This window comes from Aethalodelphis obliquidens, unplaced genomic scaffold (assembly GCF_003676395.1).
Source record: "Aethalodelphis obliquidens isolate GAN/ISIS:26980383/991018 unplaced genomic scaffold, ASM367639v1 scaffold72, whole genome shotgun sequence".
NCBI lineage: Eukaryota > Metazoa > Chordata > Mammalia > Artiodactyla > Delphinidae > Aethalodelphis > Aethalodelphis obliquidens.
The window spans coordinates 3,945,806-3,960,212 of NW_020838016.1; the positions used below are offsets into that span (position 1 = coordinate 3,945,806).

General features: G+C 39.5%; 1 protein-coding gene across 1 annotated transcript in view; it reads left to right on the forward strand.

Moving 5' to 3' along the window:
* PCCB (propionyl-CoA carboxylase subunit beta) overlaps positions 1 to 14,407 on the forward strand; it is a 90,331-nt gene that overhangs the window by 60,110 nt on the left and 15,814 nt on the right. The window contains exon 10 of the mRNA XM_027091621.1: positions 1,001 to 1,124. Within this exon, the coding sequence (XP_026947422.1) occupies positions 1,001 to 1,124 (124 nt within the window). The remainder of the gene's footprint in view (positions 1 to 1,000; positions 1,125 to 14,407) is intronic.

The following is a 14,407-nucleotide window of genomic DNA, read 5'->3' on the forward strand; positions in this document are numbered from 1 at the left end:
TTTACAGGGGAGAAACCTGACATATATCACCACCATTAATGGACAAATTGACATCATGTGCCTTTTGATGTGATGCACTTGAGAGGGTCACTTCTGTGATATTCTGCCAAAAATGCTTTACCTGAAATTAAACATGAACAAGCATGAAACCCAAATAACAAAGTAACTGACCTGTAGTCTTCAAAGATGTTATGAACATAAAAGACAAATATTGAGGGGAAAGAATCAAGGCAGGCTAAAGAGACCTCATGACCACTCAGAGTACCAAGTGATCTTGGGTCAGGTTCTAGAACCAGATTTTTGTTGCTATAAGGGATGTTATTGGAATAACTGGTGAAATTTGAATAAGGTTTTATAATAGATAATAATATATTAATGTTAATTTCCTGATTTTGATAATATCACTGAAGTTATAGAAGAGAATGTCCTGTTCTTAGACACTTAGGTACTTAGGTAGACACTTAGGTACTTAGAGGTAAAGAGGCGTCGTGTCTGTAACTTATTCTCAAAACAGTTCAGGAAAAAAAGTTGTGTGTATGGACATATATATAGTTAGAGAATATATATACAGACACATACTTAAGAGACAGACAGAAAAGCAGGGTAGGCAGGTTGGGAGAGGGAACTATGAAGCTTACATGGTAAAACGTTAATAAATGGGGAATCTGGGTGAAGGATATTTAAATTTTTTTGTATTCTGGAAATTTTTATGGAAGTTTGAAATGATTTCAAAGTAAGGTAAAAAAATGTATTAAATATGCCAAGTTCAAATAGAACCTTTAAAAAAGACTGTACTGGTTTATCCTCTCCCATTTGTGTACGAGAGTGTTTTCCCTTCCAGCAGGGAGGAGGTACTGCCTCTGCCTGTTGTCCTGCTTCCTGGGAGAACCTGTGGTAGGGAGTAGCTATCCAGCCTGTAATTCTGTAAATGTCTGTCATTCTATAATGGAGTTGGATCTTGTTTATCGTTTTGAGCTCAAGAGTAAATTTATCCCTGCAGGTTGTTGATGAGCGAGAATTTTTTGAGATCATGCCCAGTTATGCCAAGAACATCATCGTTGGTTTTGCAAGAATGAATGGGAGGACTGTTGGAATTGTTGGCAACCAACCTAAAGTGGCTTCAGGTAGGAGGGAGACACTCTCATAGACCTTGGCGGGTGGTTGGGAGCCAGGGCTGCCTGGGCCCAAGGTGCCCATCTTCTGCCTTTTCCTCAGACACAGCCTTCAGTGGCTAGAGAAAGAAACTCAAATATCAATAGCTGAAGTTGCGAAAGCTCCTTTGTCTCTTAATTTCTCAAAATTAACATAAGCATCTGAAAATGCTTCTTTCATGCTTCTCTAATTTTTTAAGGGTTTATAGATAACTTTCCTCCTCAACTTTTAAGGTCTTTACTTTTTCAGAGGCCTGCTTTCTGTCCCCCTAGTTACATTATGTCTCACCCACTAAACTGTGAGCCCCATGAGGCCAGGGGTGTTAGTGTCTTATTCACAGTTTTCTCTCTAGTGCCTTTGATGGTGCCAGGAGAACAGTTGGTCCGTGACAAGTTATGTACGCTTTTAAAAATAAATAATTAATTAATTTGGCTGCGTTGGATCTTCGTTGCTGCACACAGGCTTTCTCTAGTTGCAGCGAGCAGGGGCTACTCTTTGTTATGGTGCGTGGGCTTCTCATTTTGGTGGCTTCTCTTGTTGTGGAGCATGGGCTCTAGGCGTGTGGGCTTCAGTAGTTGTGGCATGCGGGCTCAGTAGTTGTGGCGCAAGTGCTTAGTTGCTCTGTGGCATGTGGGATTTTCCCGGACCAGGGCTTGAACCCGTGTCACCTGCATTGGCAGGCAGATTCTTAACCAGTGCACCACCAGGGAAGTCCCTGATCCATGACAAGTTAACAGCATCTTGCTGTGTCTGTACCCCACAGCTTTCTGGTGAGATGGTTAGACTTGAGTAACAGCCAGGGTGTGGAGACTCTTCCATGGTTGTGCTCTGGGTGGGGTTGGGGTCTCTGGATAGTGCTTCCCTCCTTACTATTTTCCTTCTTAGGTTTCCCTTGAATCCCTGTGTGGGACGCATACACCCTCCCTTTTTGACCTAGCCTCATCTTTTATTTCTGCTGTGACAGTTTCTCCTTGTCTTTAGAAAAAGGTTTGTAAAAGTGTTTTTTATTGTGGTAAAATATATATAACATAAAATTTGCCATTTTGACCTTTTTTTTTGTTACTAAACTATGGTTGATTTGCAATATAGTTTCAGGTGTATAGCAAAGTGATTCAGCCATGTGTGTGTGTGTATATATATATATATATGTACATATATAACTTCTTCAGATTCTTTTCCATTATAGATTATTACAAGATATTGAATATAGTTCCCTGTGCTATACAATAAATCCTTTTTGTTTATTTTATATATAGTGGTGTGTATCTGTTATTCCCATACTCCTAATTTATCCCTCACCCCCTCGCCTTTCCTCTTTGGTAACCATAAGTTTGTTTTTTATGTCTGTGAATCTTTTTATTTCGTAAATAAGTTCATTTGTATTATTTTTTAGATTCCACATATAAGTGATAACATATAATATTAGTCTTTCTCTGTCTGACTTACTTCACTCAGTATGATAATCTCTAGGTCCATCCACATTGCTTCAGATGGCAATATTTCATTCTTTTTTATGGGTGAGTAATATTCCATTGTGTGTGTGTGTGTGTGTGTGTGTGTGTGTGTGTGTGTATACACCATATCTTCTTTATCCATCCGTCGATGGACACTTAGGTTGCTTCCGTATCTTGGCTATTGTAAATGGTGCTGTTATGAACATTGGTGTGCACGTATCTTTTCGAATTAGAGTTTTTGTATTTTCTGTATATGTACCCAGGAGTGGGGTTGCTGGATCATATGGTAGCTGTATTTTTAGTTTTCTTAGGAGCCTCCATAGTGTTTTCCACAGTGGCTGCACCAACTTACATTCCCACCAACAGTGCAAGAGGGTTCCTTTTTCTCCACACCCTCTTCAGCATTTATTATTTGTAGACTTTTTGATGATGGCCATTCTGACTGGTGTGAAATGTTGCCTCATTGTAGTTTTGATTTGCATTTCTCTAATAATTAGTGATGTTGAGCATCTTTTCATGTTCCTGTTGGCCATCTGTATGTCTTCTTTGGAGAAATGTCTGTTTAGGTCTTCTGCCCATTTTTTGATTGGGTTGTTTGTTTTTTTGATATTATTTTAACCATTTTTAAGGGTACAGTGCAGTGGCATCAATTACATTCACAATGTGTGAACCCATTACCACTAACTTTCCCCCCCAAATTTCAAATCATCCCAAACAGACAATTCATTTCCATCCTACCTCCCACCCTTGGTAATCTTAATCTACTCTCTGTGAATTTACCTATTCTAGATATGCCATATAAGTAGAATCATACAATATTCGTTCCTTTGTGTCTGGCTTGTTTTACTTAGCATAATGTTTTCAAGATCCATTCATATTGTAGCATGTATCAGAACTTCATTTTAATTTTTCATGTCTATTTAATATTCCATTGCATGTGTATAACTGCATTTTGTTTAATCATTTATCTGTTGATGGACACTTGGGTTGTTTCCACCTTTTTGCTATTATGAATAATGTCACAGTGAACATTGGTGTACAAGTATTTGTTTGAAACCCTGTTTTCAATTCTTTTGGGTATACACCTAGTTGTGGAATTACTGAGTAATATGGTAATTTTAGGATTACTTTTTTGGGGGAACATCACACTGTTTTCCACAGTGGCTGCACTGTTTTACATTCTCCTTAGCAATGGACAGGGTTCCAATTTCTTCATACTCATCAACACTTGTTATTTTCTGGTATATTTTGATAATAGCCAGTCCTCATGGGTGTGATGTATTATCCCATTGTGGTTTTCATTTATATTTCCCTAATGATTAGGGATGTTGAGCATCTTTTCTTAGGCTTATTGGCTATTTGCATATCTTTGGAGAAATGTCTATTCAAGTCCTTTGCCCATTTTTTGATTAGAGTTTTTTTGTTGTTGTTGAGTTACAAGCGTTCTTTGTATACTCTGGATATTAAACCCTTATCAGATAAATGATTTGCAAATATTTTCTTCCATTCTTTAGGTTTTCTTTACGCTTTCTAGATAACGTCATTTGATATACAAAAGTTATAAAATTTGATGAAGTCTAATTCTCTTTCTCTCTCTCTTTGTTTTTGGTTGCTTGTGCTTTTGGAGTCATATATAAGAACTTTTTTGCAAATCCAATGTCATAGAGCTTTTCCCATATGTTTTCTTTTAGGAGTTTTATGCTTTTAGTTTTCACATTTAGGTTTGATCAGTTTTGAGTTAATTTTTACATATAGCGTAAGTTAGGGGTTCAGCTTCATTCTTCTTCTTCTTTTTTTTTTTTTTGGCAGTATGCAGACCTCTCACCGCTGTGGTCTCTCCCGTTGCGGAGCACAGGCTCCAGACACTCAGGCCCAGCGGCCATGGCCCATGGGCCCAGCCGCTCTGCAGCATGTGGGATCCTCCCGGACCGGGGCATGAACCCGCGTCCCTGCATCGGCAGGCGAACTCTCAACCACTGCGCCACCAGGGAAGCCCCATTCTTTTTTTTTTTTAATAGATCTTTATTGGAGTATAATTGGTTCACGATACTGTGTTAGTTTCTGTTGTACACCAAAGTGAATCAGCCATATGCATACATATGTCCCCATATACCCTCCCTCTTGAGCCTCCCTCCCACCCTTGCTATCCCACCCCTCTAGGTCATCGCAAAGCACCGAGTTGATCTCCCTGTGCTATGCTGCTGCTTCCCACTAGCTAATTATTTTACATTTGGTAGTGTATATATGTTGATGATACTCTCACTTCACCCCAGCTTCCCCCTCCCACCCTGTGTCTTCAAGTCCATTCTCTATATCTTTATTCCTGCCCTGCAATTAGGTTCATCAGTACCATTTTTTAAAATATTCCATATATATTCATTAGCATTTGTAGAGAGCTTCATTCTTTTGCATGCGGAAATTCAGTTATCCCAGCACCATTTGTTGAATAGACTATTCTTTCCCTTTTGAATGGACTTGGCATTTTTGTCAGACATCAGTGGGCTGTAGATATATGAGTTTATTTCTGGGGTCTCAATACTATTCCTTTGGTCTGCAAGTCTATCCATGTTCTAGTATCACACTGTTTTGATTACTGTAGGTTTGTAGTAAGTTTTAATATTGGGAAGTGTGAGTCTTCTCATGTTCTTCCTTTTCAGATTATTTTGGCTTTTTTGGGACCCTTGCAATTCCATATGGATTTGACTGTTGGCCTTTCCATTTCTGCAGAAAAGGTTGTTGGAATTTTGTAGTGATTGCATTGAATCTGCTGATCACTTTATGAAGTATTGACATTTTAACAATGTAAAGTTTTCTAACTCATGAACACAGGATGTCTTTCCATTTATTATTTATTTATTTTAAAGTTTTGGCTGTGTTGGATCTTCATTGCTACACGTGGGCTTTCTCTAGTTGTGATGAGCGGGGGCTACTCTCTGTTGCGGTGCATAGTCTTCTTATTGCAGTGGCTTCTCTTGTTGCTGAGCATGGGCTGTAGGTGCGTGGGCTTCAGTAGTTGCAGCATGTGGGCTCAGTAGTTACGACATGCAGGTCCCAGAGTGTGTGGGCTTCAGTAGTTGCGGTTCGTGGGCTCAGTAGTTGTGGCTTGCAGGCTTTAGAGCGCAGACTCAGTAGTCATGGTGCACAGGCTTAGTTGCTCCATGGCATGTGGGATCTTCCCAGCCCAGGGATCAAACTCACGTCCTCTGCATTGTTAGGCAGATTCTTAACCACTGCGCCAAAAGTGATGTCCCCTTTCCATTTATTTTGGTCTTCATTTATTTCTTCAGCAGTGTTTTGTAATTTTCACTGCACAGGTCTTTAACGTCTTGGTTAAATTTACTCCTGTTTTATTCTTTTAGTTGCTATTGTAAATGGAATTCCTTTCTCAATTTCTTTTTTGGATTGTTCATTATCGGTTTATAGAAAGACAACTATGCAACTGCTTTTTGTTTGCTGATCTTGTAACCCGCAACTTTGCTGAATTTATTAGCTTTAGTAGCTTTCTTGTAGATTCTCTGGAATTTTCTACATATAGGATCATATTTAATGCATATAAAGATAGTTTTACTTCTTCTTCTCCAATTTAGATGCCTTTTATTATTATTTTTTCTTGTCTAATTGCTCTGGCTGGAACTTCCAACACAGTGTTGAATAGCAATAGTGCCATTGGGCATCCTTGTCTTGTTCCTGATCTTAGGGAGAGAACTTTGTGTTTCACTATAGAATATGATGTAAGCTGTGGGTTTTTCATATATGGTCTATGTCATGTTGGGGAAATTTCCTTCTATTTGTAGTTTTCTGAGTGTTTTATCATGAAAGGTGATAGATTTTGCCAAATGCCTTTTCTATGTCGATTGAGTTGATCATGTAGCTTTTGTCCTTTGTTCTATTAATGTGTTGTATTATACTGATTGATTTTTTTGTATATTGAACCATTTTTGCATTCCTGGGATATATCCCATTTGGTTATGGTGTCTAATCTTTTTTTTTTTTAAATAAACTTTATTTTTTAGAGCTTCTTTTAGCTTCACAGTAAAATTGAGTGGAAACAACAGAGCATTCCCATATATACTCTGTTTTCACACATGTACAGCCTACCCCACTATCAGTATGCTGAACCAGAGCACTGTGTCTGTTACAATTATGGAATGTACATTGACACATCATTACAAGTCCCTGGTTTACTATAGGGTTGACTCTTGGCGTTGGATATTCTGTAGGTTTGGATAAATGTGTAATGATATGTATCCACCACTTGCAGCACCATATAAAATAGTTTCACTTGCCCTAAAAATCCTCTGTGCTCCACCTATTCATCACTCCCTTCCCCCTAACCCTGATAGCCTGATAAACCCCTGGCAACCACTCATCCTACTGTTTCCATAGTTTTCCTTTTCCAAAATGTCATATAGTTGGAATCATACAGTATGTAGCTTTTTCAGATTAGCCTCTTCCAGTTAGTTATACGGAGGAAGCTGGTCTGAGAAGACCACATACTCTATGATTCACGTTTCCTCTGTGTCTTTTCACGGCTTGATAGCTGATTTCTTTTTAGTGTTAATATTACATTGTCTGGATATATCACAGTTCATTTATCCATTCACCTACTGAAAGACATCCTGGCTACTTTTAAGTTTTGGCAGTTATTAATAAAGCTGCTAAAAACATTTGTGTGCAGGTTTTTATGTGGATGTAAGTTTTCAACTCATTTGGGTAAATACTGAGGAGCATGATTGCTGGCTCAAATGGTAAGAGTGTGTTTAGTTTGTAAGAAACTGCCAAACTGTCTTCCAGAGTGGCTGTACTAATTTGCATCCCCACCAGCAGTGAAGGAGACTTCCTATTGCTCCACATCCTTGTCAGCTTTTGGTGTTCTCAGTGTTCTGCATTTTGGCTATTGTGATGTGTGTAGTGGTATCTCACTTTAATTTGCATTTCCCTGATGACGTATGATGTGGAGCGTCTTTTCATATGCTTATTTGCCCTGTCTGTGTTTTCTTTGGTGAGGTATCTAGTCAGGTCTTTGGCCAGTTTTTAATTGGGTCGTTTTCTTATTGTTGCGTTTGTTTGACCTAAACAGAGGTAAACTCAAAAAGATGAGTTTATTCAGGAATAGCAGAGGAACTGTAATTTAGGACAAGCAAACCGTAGCAAGCTACAGGTGAGTCCATTGAGGGTTTGGGGCAGGTTGTATTTATGGATAGGAAATGTAAAGAGGGGAGAGTCCAGTTAGAGTCAGTTAAAATAAACAACAAATGGAGACCAGCCTTGAAAACTTCCTGAGCAGATAAAATCAGTCCAGTCACAGAAACAAAACTCAATTCAGCCCACTTGGTGAGTCCATCCTGACCTGGGTCATCTCCCATTCATGAAACTTCCCAAGGTTGATATGAGATAACCCCTGATCAACCCCCTGTCATCTGAGAAAATGTTGGCACTATCAGTGTTCTGTAAATCAGGCCTTTAAAGGAAATCAGTTTCTTAGTCCTTAAGTTTTTGTCTTCCTGAGGGCACTGTGTGAGATTTTCCAATTACATCCTCCAGTTCTATTTTAGATTGAAATTCTTTCACAAGTTTTGAGAGTTCTTTGTATATGTTAGATAGCAATCCTTTATCAGATTGTGTGTTTTGCAGATACTTTCTCCCAGTCAGTGGTTGTCTTCTCATTCTCTAGACAGTGTCTTTCACAGAGGAGAAGTTTTTAATTTTAGTGAAGACCAGCTTACCAATTATTTCTTTCATAGATCATGCCTTTGAAAGTAGTGTATCTAAAACGTTGCTGCTATTTCCAAGGTCACCTAGGTATTCTCCCATGTTATCTTCTATGAGTTTTATAGTTTTGTGTTTTACATTTAGGTCTCTGGATCCATTTTGAGTTAATTTTTGTTAAAGGTATAAGGTTTGTCTACATCAGTTTTTTTGGATGTGGATGTCTAGTAGTTCCAGCATCATTTGTTAAAAAGACTGTTTTTCTTCCATTGTATTACTTTTGGTCCTTTGTCAAAGATCAGTTGATTATATTTATGTAGGTCTATTTATGTAGGTCTATCTGGGCTCTTTATTCTGTTCCATTGATTTGTTTCACCAATACCATACCCCTGGATGATATTGAGTATTTCTATCCATGAACATGGAATATCTCTACTTACTTAGCTTTTTTATTTTGTTCATCAGAGTTTTGTAATTTTCCTTATATAGATCTTGTTTTGTTAGATTTATGCCTATGTATTTTTTTGGGGGGGTGGGGGTGCGCTAATGTAAACGGTATTCTATTGTTAGTTTCAAATTCATTGCTGGTATACAGGAAAGTGATTGACTTTAATAAATTCACTTTGTGTCCTGCAGCTTTGCTATAATTATTAGTTTCAGCAGTACTTCTGTTCTTTAGGATTTTCTACATAGACAGTCATGTCATCTGTAAACAAAGAAAGTTTGATTTCTTCCTTCCCAATCTGTATGCCTTTTATATATTTCCTTTCCTTGTTCCATTGTATTAGCGAGGACTTCCAGTACGGTTTTGAAAAGGAGTGGTGAGAGGGCACATTCTTGCATTATACCTGATCTTAGTGGGAAAGCTTCTGGTTTTTCACCATTACGTATGATATTAGCTATAGGTTTTTGTAGATGTTCTTTATGAAGCTGAGAAAGTTCCTCTGTATTTCTAGTTTGCTGAGAGTTTTTATCATGAGTAGGTGTTGGATTTTGTGAATGCTTTTCTAGATCTATTGATATGTGGCCATGCCACGCAGCTTGCAGGATCTTAGTTTCCCAACCAGGGACTGAACCCAGGCCCTGTCAGTGACAGCATGGAGTCCTAACCACTGGACCACCAGGGAATTCCCTGCATTTGTTTTTTAAATCATGTAAGAAATAAAAAGTGGTGTTACAGGAGACAGGAGAAGATGGCGGAAGAGTAGGACGCGGAGATCACCCTCCTCCCCACAGATGCATCAGAAATACATCTACACATGGAATTGCTCCTATAGAACACCCACTGAACCCTGGCAGAAGACCTCAGACCTCCCAAAAGGCAAGAAACTGCCCACGTACCTGGGTAGGGCAAAAGAAAAAAGAAAAAAGAGAGACAAAAGAATAGGGATAGGACCTGCACCAGTGGGAGGGAGCTGTGAAGGAGGAAAGGTTTCCACACAGTAGAAGCCCCTTTGTGGGCAGAGACTGCAGGTGGCGGAGAGGGGAAGCTTCAGAGCCACGGAGAAGAGCACAGCAACAGGGGTGAGGAGGGCAAAGTGGAGAGATTCCTGCACAGAGGATCGGTGCTGACCAGCACTCACCAGCCTGAGAGGCTTGTCTGCTCACCCGCCGGGATGGGCTGGGGCTGGGAGCTGAGGCTCAGGCTTCGGAGCTTAGATCTGAAGGGGTTAGTGCACCACAGCTAGCCAGGAGGGAGTCTGGGAAAAGTCTTGAGCTGCCGAAGAAACAAGAAACTTTTTCTTGTCTCTTTGTTTCCTGGTGCGCGAGGAGAGGGGATTAAGAGCGCTGCTTAAAGGAGCTCCAGAGATGGGCGCGTGCCGCAGCTATCAGTGCAGACACCAGAGACGGGCATGAGACGCTAAGGCTGCTGCTGCAGCCACCAAGAAGCCTGTGTGCAAGCACAGGTCACTATCCCCACCTCCCTTTCCCGGAGCCTGTGCAGCCCGCCACTGCCAGGGTCCCATGATCCAGGGACAACTTCCCCGGGAGAACGCATGGCGCGCCTCAGGCTGGTGCAACGTCACGCAGGCCTCTGCCGCCGCAGGCTCGGTCCGCACTCCGTACCCCTCCCTCCCCCAAGACTAAGTGAGCCAGAGCCGTCGAATCAGCGGCTCCTTTAACCCCCTCCTGTCTGAGTGAAGAACAGACGCCCTCAGGCGACCTACATGCAGAGGCGGGGCCAAATCCAAAGCTGAGCCCCGGGAGCTGTGCGAACAAAGAAGAGAAAGGGAAATTTCTCCCAGCAGCCTCAGAAGCAGCGGATTAAAGCTCCACAATCAACTTGATGTACGCTGCATCTGTGAATACCTGAATAGACAACAAATCATCCCAAATTGAGGAGGTGAACTTTGGGAGCAAGATTTATTATTTTTTCCCCTTTTCCTCTTTTTGTGAGTGTGTATGTGTATCCTTCTGTGTGAGATTTTGTCTGTATAGCTTTGCTTTCACCATTTGTCCAAGGATTCTGTCCATCTGTTTTTTTTTTACTTTAAAAAATTTTTTTCTTAATTATTTATTATTTTAATAACTTTATTTTATCTTACTTTATTTTATTTTATCTTCTTTCTTTCTTTTCGTTCTTTCTTTCTTTCTTTCTCTCTCTCTTTCTTTCTTTCTTTCCTTCCTCCCTCCCTCCCTCCCTCTCTCCCTCCCTCCCTCCTTCCTTTCTTTCTGTTTTTTCTCCCTTTTATTCTGAGCCGTGTGGAGGACAGTCTCTTGGTGCTTCAGCCAGGCGTCAGGGTTGTGCCACTGAGGTGGGAGAGCCAACTTCAGGACACTGGTCCACAAGAGACCTCCCAGCTCGACATAATGCCAAATGGTGAAAATCTCCCAGAGATCTCCATCTCAACAACAAAACCCAGCTTCACTCAATGACCAGCAAGCTACAGTGCTGGACACCCTATGCCAAACAACTAGCAAGACAGGAACACAGCCCCATCCATTAGCAGAGAGGCTGCCTAAAATCATAACAAGGCCACAGACACCCCAAAACACACCACCAGACGTGGACCTGCCCACCAGAAAGACAAGATCCAGCCTCATCCACCATTACACAGGCAGCAGTCCCCTCCACCAGGAAACCTACACAACCCACTGAACCAACCTTAGCCACTGGGGACAGACACCAAAAACAATGGGAACTACAAACCTGCAGCCTGCGAAAAGGAGACCCCAAACACAGTAAGATAAGCAAAATGAAAACACAGAAAAACAAACAGCAGATGAAGGAGCAAGGTAAAAACCCACCAGACCTAACAAATGAAGAGGAAATAGGCAATCTACCTGAAAAAGAATTCAGAATGATAGTAAAGATGATCCAAAATCTTGGAAATAGAATAGAGAAAATGCAAGAAACATTTAACAAGGACCTAGAAGAACTAAAGAGGAAACAAGCAATGATGAACAACACAATAAATGAAATTAAAAATATTCTAGAAGGTATCAGTAGCAGGATAACTGAGGCAGAAGAACGGATAAGTGACCTGGAAGATAAAATAACTAGTGCAGAGCAGAATAAAGAAAAAGGAATGAAAAGAACTGAGGACAGTCTCAGAGACCTCTGGGACAACATTAAACGCACCAACATTTGAATTATAGGGGTTCCAGAAGAAGAGAAAAAGAAAGGGACTGAGAAAATATTTGAAGAGATTATAGTTGAAAACTTCCCTAATATGGGAAAGGAAATAGTTAATCAAGTCCAGGAAACACAGAGAGTCCCATACAGGATAAATCCAAGGAAAAACATGCCAAGACACATATTAATTGAACTATCAAAAATTAAATAGAAAAAAAACATATTAAAAGCAGCAAGGGAAAAGCAGCAAATAACACACAAGGAAATCCCCATAAGGTTAACAGCTGATCTTTCAGCAGAAACTCTGCAAGCCATAAAGCAGTGGCAGGACATATTTAAAGTGATGAAGGAGAAAAACCTACAACCAAGGTAACTCTACCCAGCAAGGATCTCATTCAGATTTGATGGAGAAATTAAAACCTTTACCGACAAGGAAAAGCTGAGAGAGTTCAGCACCACCAAACCAATTTTACAACAAATACTAAAGGAACTTCTGTAGGCAAGAAACACAAGAGAAGGAAAAGACCTACAATAATAAACCCAAAACAATTAAGAAAATGGGAATAGGAACATACATATTGATAATTACCTTAAATGTAAATGGATTAAATGCTCCCACCAAAAGACTCAGACTGGCTGAATGGATACAAAACAAGACCCATATATATGCTGTATACAAGAGACCCACTTCAGACTTAGGGACACATACAGACTGAAAGTGAGGGGATGGAAAAAGATATTCCATGCAAGTGGAAATCAGAAGAAAGCTGGAGTACCAATTCTCATATCAGACAAAATAGACTTTAAAATAAAGACTATTACAAGAGACAAAGAAGGACACTACATAATGATCAAGGGATCAATCCAAGAAGAAGATATGACAATTGTAAATATATATGAAGCCAGCATAAGAACACCTCAATACCTAAGGCAAATGCTAACAGTCATAAAACGGGAAATTGACAGTAACACAGTCATAGTAGGGGACTTTAACACCGCACTTTCAGCAATGAACAGATCATCCAAAATGAAAATAAATAAGGAAACACAAGCTTTAAATGATACATTAAACAAGATGGACTTAATTGATATTTATAGGACATTCTATCCAAAAACAACAGAATACACATTTTTCTCAAGTGCTCATGGAGCATTCTCCAGGATAGATCATATCTTGGGTCACAAATCTAGCCTTGGTAAATTTAAGAAAATTGAAATCATATCAAGTATCTTTTCCGACAACAACGCTATGAGACTAGATATCAATTACAGGAAAAGATCTGTAAAAAATACAAACACATGGAGGCTAAGCAAATCACTACTTAATAACGAAGTGATCACTGAAGAAAACAAGGAGGAAATCAAAAAATACGTAGAAACAAATGACAATGGAGACACGATGACCCAGAACCTATGGGATGCAGCAAAAGCAGTTCTAAGAGGGAAGTTTATAGCAATACAATCCTACCTTAAGAAACAAAAAACATCTCAAATAAACAACCTAACCTTGCACCTAAAGCGATTAGAGAAAGAATAACAAAAAAAAACCCAAAGTTAGCAGAAGGAAAGAAATTATAAAGATCAGATGAGAAATAAATGAAAAAGAAATGAAGGAAACAATAGCAAAGATAAATAAAACTAAAAGCTGGTTCTTTGAGAAGGTAAACAAAATAGATAAACCATTAGCCAGACTCATCAAGAAAAAATTGGAGAAGACCTAAATCCACAGAATTAGAAATGTAAAAGGAGAAGTAACAACTGACACTGCAGAAATACAAAAGATCATGAGAGATTACTACAAGCAACTCTATGCCAATAAAATGGACAACCTGGAAGAAATGGACAAATTCTTAGAAATGCACAACCTGCGGAGACTGAACCAGGAAGAAATAGAAAATATGAACAGGCCAATCACAAGCACTGAAATTGAAACTGTGATTAAAAATCTTCCAACAAACAAAAGCCCAGGACCAGATTATTTCACAGGGGAATTCTATCAAACATTTAGAAAAGAGCTAACACCTATCCTTCTCAAACTCTTCCAAAATATAGCAGAGGGAGGAACACTCCCAAACTCATTCTACGAGGCCACCATCACCCTGATACCAAAACCAGACAAAGATGTCACAGAGAAAGAAAACTACAGGCCAATATCACTGATGAACATAGATGCAAAAATCCTCAACAAGATACTAGCAAACAGAATCCAACAGCACATTAAAAGAATCATACACAATGATCAAGTGGGGTTTATTCCAGGAATGCAAGGATTCTTCAATATATGCAAATTAATCAACGTGATACACCATATTAACAAATTTAAGGAGAAAAACCATATGATCATCTCAATAGTAGCAGAGAAAGCTTTTGACAAAATTCAACACCCATTTATGATAAAAACCCTGCAGAAAGTAGGCATAGAGGGAACTTTCCTCAACATAATAAAGACCATATATGACAAACCCAGAGCCAACATTGTCCTCGGTGTTGAAAAGCAGAAACCATTCCTATTAAG